The sequence below is a fragment of the Haemorhous mexicanus genome, chromosome Z (assembly GCF_027477595.1).
Source record: "Haemorhous mexicanus isolate bHaeMex1 chromosome Z, bHaeMex1.pri, whole genome shotgun sequence".
Lineage (NCBI taxonomy): Eukaryota > Metazoa > Chordata > Aves > Passeriformes > Fringillidae > Haemorhous > Haemorhous mexicanus.
The window spans coordinates 13245206-13257808 of record NC_082381.1 but is presented as its reverse complement, the minus strand read 5'-3'; the positions used below and the strand labels follow the sequence as shown (position 1 = coordinate 13257808).

The 12603-nt window shown below is 42.3% G+C and overlaps 1 protein-coding gene and 1 long non-coding RNA gene across 2 annotated transcripts; one reads left to right on the top strand and one right to left on the bottom strand.

The window, feature by feature from the left end:
• Positions 1–1477: 1477 nt before the first annotated feature.
• LOC132341506 (uncharacterized) lies at positions 1478–3333 on the bottom strand. Its single transcript, XR_009490253.1, has 2 exons — positions 3214–3333; positions 1478–2850 (listed from the first exon to the last, which is right to left on the bottom strand). It is a non-coding gene; the product is annotated as an uncharacterized LOC132341506 (long non-coding RNA).
• On the top strand, positions 3274–8940 carry MBLAC2 (metallo-beta-lactamase domain containing 2). The gene is made up of 2 exons (XM_059873098.1): positions 3274–3778; positions 5324–8940. The coding sequence occupies exons 1-2, from the start codon at positions 3334–3336 to the stop codon at positions 5710–5712; spliced, it is 834 nt and encodes a 277-aa protein (XP_059729081.1). The 5' UTR covers positions 3274–3333; the 3' UTR covers positions 5713–8940.
• The last annotated feature ends 3663 nt before the right edge of the window (positions 8941–12603 follow it).

The window sequence follows — 12603 nt, the reverse complement described above, 5'->3', positions numbered from 1 at the left end:
GTACAACCAGGTTGTTCCAGACTTACTGCTGTACCTGTACAAGTGCACCTGGTTCCACTCAGACAGAAGGAGATGCCTTTTTATTAAGGCCAGAAAAAAACATGCCAATGACAGTTTTTTTCCAAATTCTTAATTTAAAAAGAAATAGTCTCTATGTGAATAAAACAAAATCATATTCTATATTTCCATGCCACTCTGCAGCACAAAAAACTGTCAAAAAAAAACCAGAGAGACCTAAATAAATATTGAAAAAAAAAAAAAAACAAACGGGAAGGTTTGGGAAGGGAAGGTTTGGGAAGGGAAGGTTTGGGAAGGTTTGGGAAGGTTTGGGAAGGGAAGGTTTGGGAAGGTTTGGGAAGGTTTGGGAAGGGAAGGTTTGGGAAGGTTTGGGAAGGTTTGGGAAGGTTTGGGAAGGGAAGGTGCGGGAAGGTGCGGGAAGGTGCGGGAAGGTGCGGGAAGGGAAGGTGCGGGAAGGTGCGGGAAGGTGCGGGAAGGTGCGGGAAGGGAAGGTGCGGGAAGGTGCGGGAAGGTGCGGGAAGGTGCGGGAAGGTGCGGGAAGGGAAGGTGCGGGAAGGTGCGGGAAGGTGCGGGAAGGGAAGGTGCGGGAAGGTGCGGGAAGGTGCGGGAAGGTGCGGGAAGGGAAGGTGCGGGAAGGGAAGGTGCGGGAAGGTGCGGGAAGGGAAGGTGCGGGAAGGGAAGGTGCGGGAAGGTGCGGGAAGGTGCGGGAAGGTGCGGGAAGGTGCGGGAAGGTGCGGGAAGGTTAGGGAAGGTTAGGGAAGGTTAGGGAAGGGAAGGTTAGGGAAGGTTAGGGAAGGTTAGGGAAGGTTAGGGAAGGGAAGGGAAGGGAAGGGAAGGGAAGGGAAGGGAAGGGAAGGGAAGGGAAGGGAAGGGAAGGGAAGGGAAGGGAAGGGAAGGGAAGGGAAGGGAAGGGAAGGGAAGGGAAGGGAAGGGAAGGGAAGGGAAGGGAAGGGAAGGGAAGGGAAGGGAAGGGAAGGGAAGGGAAGGGAAGGGAAGGGAAGGGAAGGGAAGGGAAGGGAAGGGAAGGGAAGGGAAGGGAAGGGAAGGGAAGGGAAGGGAAGGGAAGGGAAGGGAAGGGAAGGGAAGGGAAGGGAAGGGAAGGGAAGGGAAGGGAAGGGAAGGGAAGGGAAGGGAAGGGAAGGGAAGGGAAGGGAAGGGAAGGGAAGGGAAGGGAAGGGAAGGGAAGGGAAGGGAAGGGAAGGGAAGGGAAGGGAAGGGAAGGGAAGGGAAGGGAAGGGAAGGGAAGGGAAGGGAAGGGAAGGTCCTCTGAAAATAGGATGAAAAGCAAGATGTGAGCCTTGCAGAATGGAGAAGATAAAAGAACTTGTAGAGCCCCAAAGATGATCAATTATCTAGATACAAAACCCAAAACCAAAAGCAAACAGCAGAACAACAAAATAAAAGTTAAAGGAGATGCTGAGATAACATGAAAAGGCAATAAATGTACTGAATATGAAAGTCTGTTTTTTAAAAGCTTCTTTAATATTAATTCTTAATAAATTCACTTAAATGGCATTAGTCTGATGAGAAGTAATAATCTTTAATACTAGCAGCATTTCAACTTCACATTTTTACCCAAACTTACAATTTTTTCAAAACCTCAGAACATTTATGTTTACTGACAGCACAAAATGACAGTGACAGATGGAAAAATCCTGAAGAATTGGACAACTAAGCCTCTAAGCAAGACAAAGTTACCACAACTGAAATAAGCGGGGACGGGAGACCAGGCCCTTTAAAAAGGCCTTTATTAAAGACAGCTCTGGGTGGGGAACCTGAGGGTTTGCTCACACCACTCCTGCTCCCATAGGACAACGCTGAGGAGAAGGAGGAAGAGCGAAGCTTTGTCTCTTGACAGAGGTAGGACTTTGGTCCTCACGAGAGTCCTCATGATGACAATGCTGGCTCGTAGCTTAGGGGTCTCATCGAAGCTGGGTGCTATTTAAGTTATGGTGGCAGGACGGAATCTGGCTCTGCTCACTGGTGGGTCATCTCGTGTGGTTCTGCTGGGTTAAAATCATAGTTTATGTGCTGGTTTGTTGTTTTTGAGAGGTTTAATACAGTACCATCAGCCACTCATTGAAATTCAGCCTGGGTGCAAGTCCTTCTGGGAGCAGGGGAAGTGGTTCCCTACAGAAAGGGATACAACTCCGGGGTAAGATGGAAAGGGGTACAAATACAGAGGAAAAGGATACAAGTACAGGGTAAGACTGAAAGGGGTAACTTAAAGGTTCAACAACAATTTAAATAACACAACTGGTTACAGTTTCGGATTAACACAAACAACTCTAACAGTATTAACTTGAGAACTTGTTCACAATGGAAAGGGATACAAATACAGGGTAAGAGAGGAAGGGGTAACTTAAAGATATAACATCTAACAACAATTTAAATAACACAACTTGTTACAGTTTCAGATTGACCCCAACAACTCTAACAGTATTATCTTGTGAACTTGTTCACATCACAACTAGTGTTCAGTTTGCCTTGGGGGATGTCTAAAGGATCACCTGGGTGTATTTTCTTGTTTATGGGTAGTTTATGTGTCATTTATAAAAGAGAAGATTTTCAGATTTAGGCTTTTCAAATTCCTCCAAACCTATGCATGCAGTTTCTCGGGCAGTTACTCGGGGGAAGGCACCTGATGTTTCAGGAGGGAAAGGCCCGTGGAATCCGGATTCCCGACAGCTGCCGGGCGGCTGGTGCAACAACAGTAGACCTAAGCAGACTGAGCGCTCGAACGAGCTCTCGGTGTCCTACGCTTTCCTCACAAGAAACTCCTGATCGTGTTCTGCTGGTTGTCGTCTTTGATTTTGAGAGGAGGGGCCACCACTTAAAGGGAAGAACGGATCCAGAAGAAAGTACTGAACTTTAAATACTGAGGTTTTGTGGGTCTCTTTTTAAACTAACGCCCGTGAAGGTAAGCGAGAGAAGATATTTGTCCTGAGGGTCACTAACCTCTGCTGTGAGGTTAGTGACCCTACCCCTCTCAGCTGCTCTCCTCTCCTTTCCCGCTCCCTGCCCCTCGCTGACGGCCCGTCACCCCTAAGGGGTCCCGCCGCTCCCCGCACGGCCGGGGTGCTTCGCCTTTACTACTCCCTCCGCCGGCGGGGCTCAGAGGGGAAGAGGACCCAAACACGCGCCGGCCCGCGCCACGGCTCAACCCCCACAACTTCGAACTTCCCCCCTCCTTACCCGGCCCCGCCATGCTCCGCCTGCCGCTGCCGCAGAGGGCCGGGCCCGCGGCCGCCCCGCCCCGTCCCGCCCGTGCAGGAAGGGGGGTGACGTTCGCGGGCCCACAGCGCCGGGCGGGCCATGTCGTCGTTGGAGTGGTTCGCGCACAAGCCCCTGGGCGGCGGTATCTTTTGGATCCAGGAACGCTTCTATGAGTCGGGCAACCGGGCCAACATCTGGCTAGTGCGGGGCTCGCAGCGAGACGTGGTGATTGATGCGGGGCTGGGGCTGCGCAGCCTGCCCGACTACCTGCGTGACGCCGGGCTGTTGGCGCCGGCCGAGGGCGCCGGGCCGCGGCCGCTGCTGGCCGTGGCTACCCACGTCCACTTCGATCACTCGGGCGGGCTGCAGCACTTCGAGGAGGTGGCGGTGCACAGCGCCGAAGCGGCGGCGCTGCTCCAAGGCGACAATTACGAGGCCGTGACGTGGCTGTCCGACCGGGAGGTGGCGCGACCGCCGTGGCCCGGCTGGAGCGCTCGGCAGTTCCGCGTCCCGCCCGTCCGGCCCAGTCGCCTGCTGCACGAGGGTAAGGGGGCGGCCTCGCCGCGCCGAGGGGTGCCGGGGCACAGTGCTCTGCGTATTACGGAGTAGCTTCTTTGCCGCTGAGCGCCTCCTGGTTTACCCAGCTCCTCCTATAAAATAATTAAATCGATTAATTTTGTCACTCCTATGGACCTAAAAGCCACCTGCAGTCAGCATGGGACCAAAAAGACTCGTACTGGGTTAAACCGTTTCTACCAGTTCTAAAAGTTTTGGCGGCTGGGGCTTTTTCCATCTAGAATGAGCATCACTCAGCAATGTTTTAGGTGACTAATTGAGTACCCCAGGTTTATCCTTAGGCTTCAATCTGTGTGTCAGCAGGTCGTGTTCTGGCATCAGGTGATTTTTATTGTTTATAAGCTGGCAAAACATGGAAAGTGCAGATAACAGAACAATTATTGAAATATCTACTGAGATACAGTTTTTATTTTACAGAATTTACGTGAATTTTACATAAATACATTTACTGAATTTTACCTGACTTACGTAAAATGTAAAAAATCACTTGTTATTGATGTAGCATTTACAGAAGTAGCTTGTTGCAGATAAAAACATCATTTAGTCTCTAATTAGGGGCCAGTGACTAGGTTTTTTGGTAACAAAACATCTAAACTGTACAATACTGTTCAGTAGATGTTAAAGGGCAGGTGTCAGACAGGTGACACCTAAGGCTTACTGTCTTTTTGGCTTTATTGGCACATAGGTGCTGGAAAAGCAGAACTGAACTTAATGAAGGCTTCAGTAGAGATTGGATGACATTTAACTATAGTAATAGTTAAATAATTATAGTGACATTTAACTAGTAAATCAATAGAACTATAAGTTGTTTTTTTTCCTCAAAAAGTAGGGAGGATTATTAAAAAAAATACTTGTGTAAAAGAGCAAGTACACTGGCTGCCAGAGTAGCATCAGAATTTCTAAGACGTTAACTGAGACATGAGACACAAGTATTGGTTCAGTGGCTGGTACAATGAAAAGGCATTCACATTTAAGCTGTCAAAAAAATGACCTAATGGTAAGAAAGTTCTATTTTTATGTCTTAATGAATGACATTAAGAAAGTGTGTGGAGGCCTGTCTTGATTCTCTTCCAGCAATATATGTTTTAGCCTTATGCCTTGTAGGAGTAACAGCAGTGCAATTCTAAAGGAATTTTAAGGGTAAAATTATAATAAATTGTGAAATACATTCTTTGCAATCTATTGAAGAAGAACCAGCTTAGATGTTTTCTGTTTGCTTCCCATTTTATATTCTCTACTGCATTACTTTTCACATTGTGCAATTTATTAGAATGTGAATATATTCCATTAATACAACCCAAGCCTGTGTTAACTGTTCGTATCATTGGAAAAACCTTTTTGCTAAGCTTATATTTCAGACACCTCTTTGGCACTCACAAAGAAAATAAATGCCCCACACCCATTGTTGCAATAGGTAGTATGTACAAACTCTGCATATGAGTAGGTAGTTCTCTTTATGTCATTTATGAAACATGGCAAATGCATACAACTCCTGTAACAAATCTGTTTGCAGGGGATGTGATCAACCTTGGAGATCGACAGCTCACTATCATGCACATGCCTGGTCATTCACGAGGCAGTATTTGCTTGCATGACAAGGACCGGAAGATTTTGTTCAGCGGAGATGTGGTGTATGATGGATCTATGATCGATTGGCTTCCCTACAGCAGAATCAGTGACTACCTTTCAAGTTGCCAGCGCCTGATGGAGTTAGTAGACAGAGGTCTTGTGGAGAAGGTACTACCTGGGCACTTTAACATATTTGGAGCAGAAAGGCTGTATCAGTTAGCTTCTGACTACATTTCCCAAGCTGGAATTTGCCACAAGATTTCTACCTGTGCTATGAGATCTATTGCAAGCATAGCACTTCGTGTTGCAAATTCAAGAATCACTTCTCAGTGACAGTCAATTTTGTGTGATCTGTCATGTGCTGTAAAAACAAATGGGTTGTGAAAGCATGAATAACAAGCAGAAGCAGTATGTGTTAGCAAAAAGATGGCCAATTGATACAGGTGAGCTTAATTCTTCCTGTTTTTCCTACTTTATTCATATTTTTATAAAAACTCTGTAAACTAGTAGCTTTAGCCAAAGCTGTAGTTTTTCTTTCTACTTTTTCAGAGCATTTTTTTACATGTATTGCAATATATTGTTTTATTGAAATAAATATATTGTTTTATTTATTTATTTATTTAAATTTAAATATATTGTTTTATTTTTGTTACAACTCCGGAAGATGGACATATACTAAAATAAGAGGTTTTACATTCATGCCTGAATGAATGTAAAACCTTGAAACTTTGTTGATATAGTACTAGACTTGTAATTATTCATTACCTCCTGCTCAGGTTTGGACCTAACAGAGCTCTTTCTAAGACATAGTGTGTGCTAGGAGCAGTGCCATTAGGTCAGAGCAGGAGCAACACCGATGCAGGACTCAGTGAGCAGAAAGTGATAATTCTGCAGCCATTGCCACCTGTGGGCATGGTATCTGCTGCACCTCTCACCCCTTGAAGCTTTGTACTCATCTGGCATTTTCTTTAGAATACACAAACATGTGGAAATTCTATAGACCAAACTTTCAAGCTGGAAGTCACAGATACATCAGTTTATCACAAAAGCTTTTGGTGCAGACAGACTGTTGAGGCTTTCATGTTTCTTGGTGTGATGCAAGTAACCACTGCACCAGGTGAGAGGGAGCAAGCAGAAGCACTCTCACTCACCATTGGCTAGGGAACTGTTTTGCTTGTAGGCTTGTGAGTTAGGAATTAGACAATTTGTGAACTACTGAATTAATGTGTTACATTACCCCGTACAAAGTGGACTGAGATTTTGCTGGATGTGTTTATTTTTTTCTGATCAGTTTATACAAATATTTGGAGAGTTTGTTGTTCTGGAAAGCTGACAGAAGGGAACTGTGACAAGCTTAAGGCATTTGTTTTTGCTAAAGGGTATTTTTATGTGAGGGTGTTGTGACTTGGTTGTTAATCATCTGTGTTAGGGGAGGGACTGAGGCCTTGCTGTAGTGAAGGTTCTGCATTAAGCACCCAGTACACTTTTTATCACAAAGTGAATGTAACTCAAATTGTTTACTGTTGGCATCTGAAGTACGTGCTGTACATGGTTGTTCTGAAATGTAAAGTGTGTTGCATTGAGTTTGTTCCAAAATATATGGTGAATATATTGAGAAATGCTAAACAACATTGCAATTTGCTTATGAAAATTGAATGTGTGGTATTAACTTTTTTTAATGAACACTGTCAGAATTTATTTTTGTACATAGATATATATATATATATGTTCCTAAAAAGACTGCAAATGTTTCTCTTAAATTTTAGTGCAGTTTAACTTTTCTTGTTTGGCTTTCACTTCAAGCAGAAGGTGTTGACCCATCATAGCCAATAGTAAGGGAGCCAGAGGTTTGTGCTCTGTCTAAGGCATGAGGGAGAGGAAGTCAATAGCCTTCTAAATAGATGCAAATTCTTGTGGAAAAAGAGCAACCTATTACAAAATTTAAAAAAACAACTCTGTCTAAAAATTATAAAAGTGAGTATCTTATATAAGGCTTTTTCCTTTTCATAGATGACTGCACTCCTGCCTTTACTGTGAATATATTCTTTACTAGGATTTATACTGATTGGTTGTTGCCTAGTTCTTAGAAGTGCCTATCTCCAAGCTGAAGCAAAATTGTGAGTGGGCAGGCCATCTGCAGAGATGCAGCACATGAAAGACCTGTTATCAGTCAGTTCACAGTCTCTTTTTTTTCTTTTTTTTGAGAAATCCAGGTACATCAGTGTGTGACCTGAGGAGTGTTCAGTGGGTAGGCTTATGTCATAAAACCAAGAGGTGTTTATCTTTGCCTCAGTTGGCAGAGGAAGAAATGCAAAAACAGCCTGGGAAGCAGGCTGAAGGTATATATATCTCTAAAGCTTATACCGGTTACCTGGAGCATGCCATGGTGTCACAGGTTACCCAACAGTATTCTAATTCTTGCAAATTAGTTGACAGTGATGTAACACCAATAATAATAATTATTTTTAAACAATGTTTTTCTGAAGACTTTAGGAGTCCTGGTGGTAACCCTGTGTGTTAAAGTCACCAAGAAATCCAGAGCCTGCCAATATGGATGACAAGTAGCTAAAGTTTTGCAGATGTTCACTAGAAGATTAAGATCACTTAGAATTGGCATTCTGTGTTATACTTCTATCAGTTTGTTTATTTGATCCAATATTAGAATCTCTGTAGCCAGATTTTACTGTATTGTAAATCCTGAGCTTTTATGAGAAGACTCACAGACAGCATTAGTTCAAAAGGAAAGAATAACCTCTATCCTCCTATAATTTGTGTTTAATATCCTCCATAATGTGTGTTTGTCTCAATATCTCTATCAGCTAAGATCCTTAAATGGCCAGATCACTGTCAAAATGCCCTATTAAGCTATGCTTAAGTCCACTAAGTATGTAACCAAAACTTTGACTTTTTTACTTTACCAAAATCTGGGGTATAATTTCCTAGCTCAGAAATGAACTTTACATGCAGATAACCCAAAGTGGAGTTTGTTAGTAAACTGATGCTATAATCCAAATGAAATTAGTTTTTTGAGGGTCATGAAATTATTTTTTGTATTACAAGAAATTCACTACTAGATAAACAATATTTAAATGATCTTAAGTTAAAAGAACAGTTTCTGATTATTTTTGTTAAGACTTACCAAATATTAATCATAAGAGTTTGACAGTGGTCCTTTAACACTACTTGGATTAAATATTTAAAAAATGCATTGTATGTTTAAATTCTGTGTCATGTGACCGTTTAGAACTCTGTTGATTTCTTTGTAACATCTAAATATATGTTAATGCAGTTTTCAGTAGACTGGGGAATTGGTATAAAATTCAGGAAGTTTTGTTCTGTAATCTTTCAAGGCTGTAACAATGTTAAACAACAGACTGCACATAATTAAATTTTTTTGTGTATTATCATAATAAAATATAATCCTGTGCAGTAAAGTAATAATTTCTAGGTATTTTTCAACAGAAGCACTTTTCATTCTAGATGGAGTATATTTACAAGTTGCTAGAAGAATTATTTATGCTTCTGAGAAAGAAACTGCATTAAAAATGTTTACACATTGTACATGCACTTTGCCTTGTAAGAGCAGACATCTGTAGCCAAAGAAAAACAAAATAATGCAGCTCTCTCCTTGAGAGCATGAGGGAGATAACAGTGGAGAAAAAGGAGGAATTATTAATATTTAATGTTAAAAATCTAGGTCTCAGCATTCAACCAACACTGGTCCAAGTTCCTATTTATAAGTAATGCACATGTAACTTAAATCAGTAAGCAGTACCTCTTAGGTGTAAAAATTCAACCATGTATTACCCAAAATACTACTACTCCATCTAAAGTCCTTTAAAATTGAATTAGGAAGTATAGAAATGATGGAGAGTCAATGAAAAAACCTATTCATTATGATCTATTTTAAATTTATTTGACGTTAACTATTACACGAGGGACCTGCTAGCCAAAACATTTTTGCTGTATTGCACCGGGTTTTCAGGGCAGTCAGAAAGCCGTTCCGAGGTGCATCAGTAGTCCAGGCACCCTGGAATGTTGCGAAGTCACTTTACTAGCTTACACAGCCGCGCGTTGCTTGGCGTAGTGGAATCCTATCCCAAAGCCTGTCACGGCACGTGCAGGGTCCATAGGGGCGGGATGCCCCTTCCTGTGCAGTGTCCGTAGGGTGGGAATGTCCCCGAGCTGTCCCGCCCGCTGACCGCGCCACCGGGTGGCCACAAGTCGAGCAGGGGCTGCATTTACCAAGAAAATAACAGAATCGAATATCAAAATAGAAACTAGCGGTGTTATAAGCCTGCTCCTTGTTTTTACTGTGCTACCCAAACCCATCTTCAGCATGGTTACTCCTAACGACTCAGATTTTATTAAATAGGCTAATCTCACAATCATTTAAAAATTATTGGTTAAAAAATTATTTTAGAGCTAACTGTGTATATTCCCACACATGCCCAACAGAGTCCTGGAGAGGCAATGAGGCATTCAACAGAAATTAAAATTGGAAAAACAAACAATGAAAATTTTTAAAAACCCAAACAAACAAACAAAACAACACCAAAAAACCACAAAAACAAAGACACCCCCCCCCAAAAAAATAAACAACAAACCAAAAAAACCCCAAAAGGATCTGACATGGAAAAAGGCTCAGAAACTTAGGCAACACTTCTGCAGTTGTGACAGGTATTTCCCAGCAGTTTGACCCAGATGCACAAAGAATTGCATTCACAATCATCAAACTGGCAATGATACTTGGTATGTTTTTAATATGGCTTTGTATTTTTACGTATGATTTATTCTGAGAGTGACATGAACAGAACTCTCTTGACCTGCATGAAATCTTGCCCAACTTCTTTAAAAAATTCAGGATTAATTTAATTACAGTTCTGATATGTGATCTGATTTTGAGCAGTTGGTATGAGTTTTATAATCTTCTGGACACTCAAATTCAGTTTAGGACAACAGATTGGTAGGATAGTTTCAAATACTAATTAAATTAGGACTACAGAAGATTATATTTTCACTCAAAGGGAAGACAGACCTGGCAGACAGCCCCACAAATTACTTTTAAAAAGCAACAGATGAGTTTGAAAAATTAAGTAAAAGCCAGAATAATCTTTAAATATATTTAATTAGTAATTATATTCTTTATTAAGCTGACAATATGTATGCGTGAGGAACAGGCTAATGCTATTCTAACTTAACAACTCTATTCATAAGAGGTTGTTTTAGGACGGGTTTAGCCAACTTTGAAAATGCAAGGATTTATAAGTCACTGCTACTGCCACCATATTTTTAGGTATTATTATTTGAGCCTGTCTTTTCTCTTTGGAATTCTTTGCATCTTCATTTCACATGCAGTATAAGCACTGCTGCTAACTTAAATCAATGTACAAAGAGTGGAACTTTGGTTTCTGGAGCAACTTTTTAGCTTATAAATTTCAAAGTAGGGACTTGAATGTGGATCTCCAGTTCCCAGAAGCACACCCAGACTATCAGTATCAGGTATTTCTCTCTGCTTGACACAGAGCAGCCATTGCATGGGTGCACCATGAGAGAGGACAACTTGGAAGTGAAGCGCAGTCACAAGACAGGCAGGGATTGTGACCTCCCTGCGGAGTATCTTGATCTGTCAGCAGCCCAGTGACTGCAGACAACGGCAAGGTAATGACTCAAGTCCATGGCCAGGCACGAAGTCTGGTAAATATGTCAGCAAGAGCAGCACACAGTACAAGAACAGGAATAACCCCCGTTCAGCTCAGGCAAGAACCAAGGGCCCCTATGCTGAGACCGAGGATCAACAGGCACAGGAGGTGAGAGTGGAGATGAATCAGCGCAATTTGGAGCTCTTGGTGCAGCTGGGGGCTCCTGGTGCTACTTTCCCAAACTTCACTCACCATTTGGTTAAGGCTTCATTTTCTCTGGACAAATAAATATGTTCTATGAAACACACACACACAAAAATGTATCTGTGGTTATATTTGCACCATAGTACAGGCTGAGGGTCAAACCTGCCAGTAATTTATGCTTTTAGTTGCAAAGCTACCATCTGTAAAGAGGGGTCAATTACAAACCTCTTGTTTCTGCCTATTTGATCTGTGGACCAGGCATAATATGAATAGACAGCAAAATAAGTTTCATCTCTGCTTGACTTTGTTCAGGAAAAATGTATCTTGAGCAAGCCAAACTCTATATATTCAACTCTCGGTACTCAGTGTAAACGCATTGATAGTTTATTACTGGAAACACAGGTGCAAAACATCTCCAAGACATACTGTTAGGACTGAAACCCCTGAAGGAATTTTTCATTTCCTAAGAATTTTCAGTCTGTCTAGCCAGACTGCATAACATAGAATTAGCAAGGATCTGAGTATCATCATGGTCCAGTTAGTGACACTGTACTATGTTGTCAAAGCTAGTTATGAAACTGCCCTTGTTTATGAAGCAAGGCAAAGTGACAATTACTTTGTCACAGAACAGAGCACTGAGGCAGCACTTTTCACAAATCTGAGTTTTCTCACCAGTGATAGGAGCATTTTCTCCACACAGACACGTAATGTAGATTCACTGACTGTTTTGCAAGACACAAAAATATTAGTGTCAGTGATAACTGGAACTATACATAAAGGTCTTCAGTCTCCACACAGTACATATTGCTTTCAATCAAATTTTTAGTAAGGCAAAATCTGTACAAGTGCCAGAAATGCTTCCATAAATGCCACTGTTGTGTGCTCCTCCAGAGTCCACCGCACCTCCAACACTCGGAGCGAGCACTAGTGACCAGGCCCTGGGGCCACGGGGAGTTCTTCTGGCACAGCCAACACACATCCAGGCTACAGCAAAGCCAATAGAAGTGTTGACCACAAAAATCAGATTTTCTACCCCGTGTGCAATAAGCCAATAATTACACACTTGAGGGAGACATGGATTATTTATTTCAGAGTTGCACAAGCCTGGGTGCTGCGTGGTATTCCATGAATCAAGCACGCCAATTATCAAAATGCTTTAGTATTTACACATTTTAGCAAACAAATGCATTAATGTTCATTGGCTTCAGGTTACATTGTTCTCTTATTAATTATAATTCTGTCTTCTGTTGTTAATTATTCCCTCACTTCTCCTGCTGATTACTCCACATGCCCAGTCCTTGAGACAGTGGGCAGCTTGGTAAGTGGTCTGCTGGAACTGGAGCTGATTCAGCACAGTTGCTGAGTTGCCTTTAGTAAT

Bases quoted from the DNA above. Each gene is read 5' to 3' on its own strand.
- MBLAC2 (XM_059873098.1), top strand. From the start codon at position 3,334: ATGTCGTCGTTGGAGTGGTTCGCGCACAAGCCCCTGGGCGGCGGTATC. The intron at 3,779-5,323 runs GTAAGGGGGCGG...ATCTGTTTGCAG, and splicing joins CAGTCGCCTGCTGCACGAGG to GGGATGTGATCAACCTTGGA.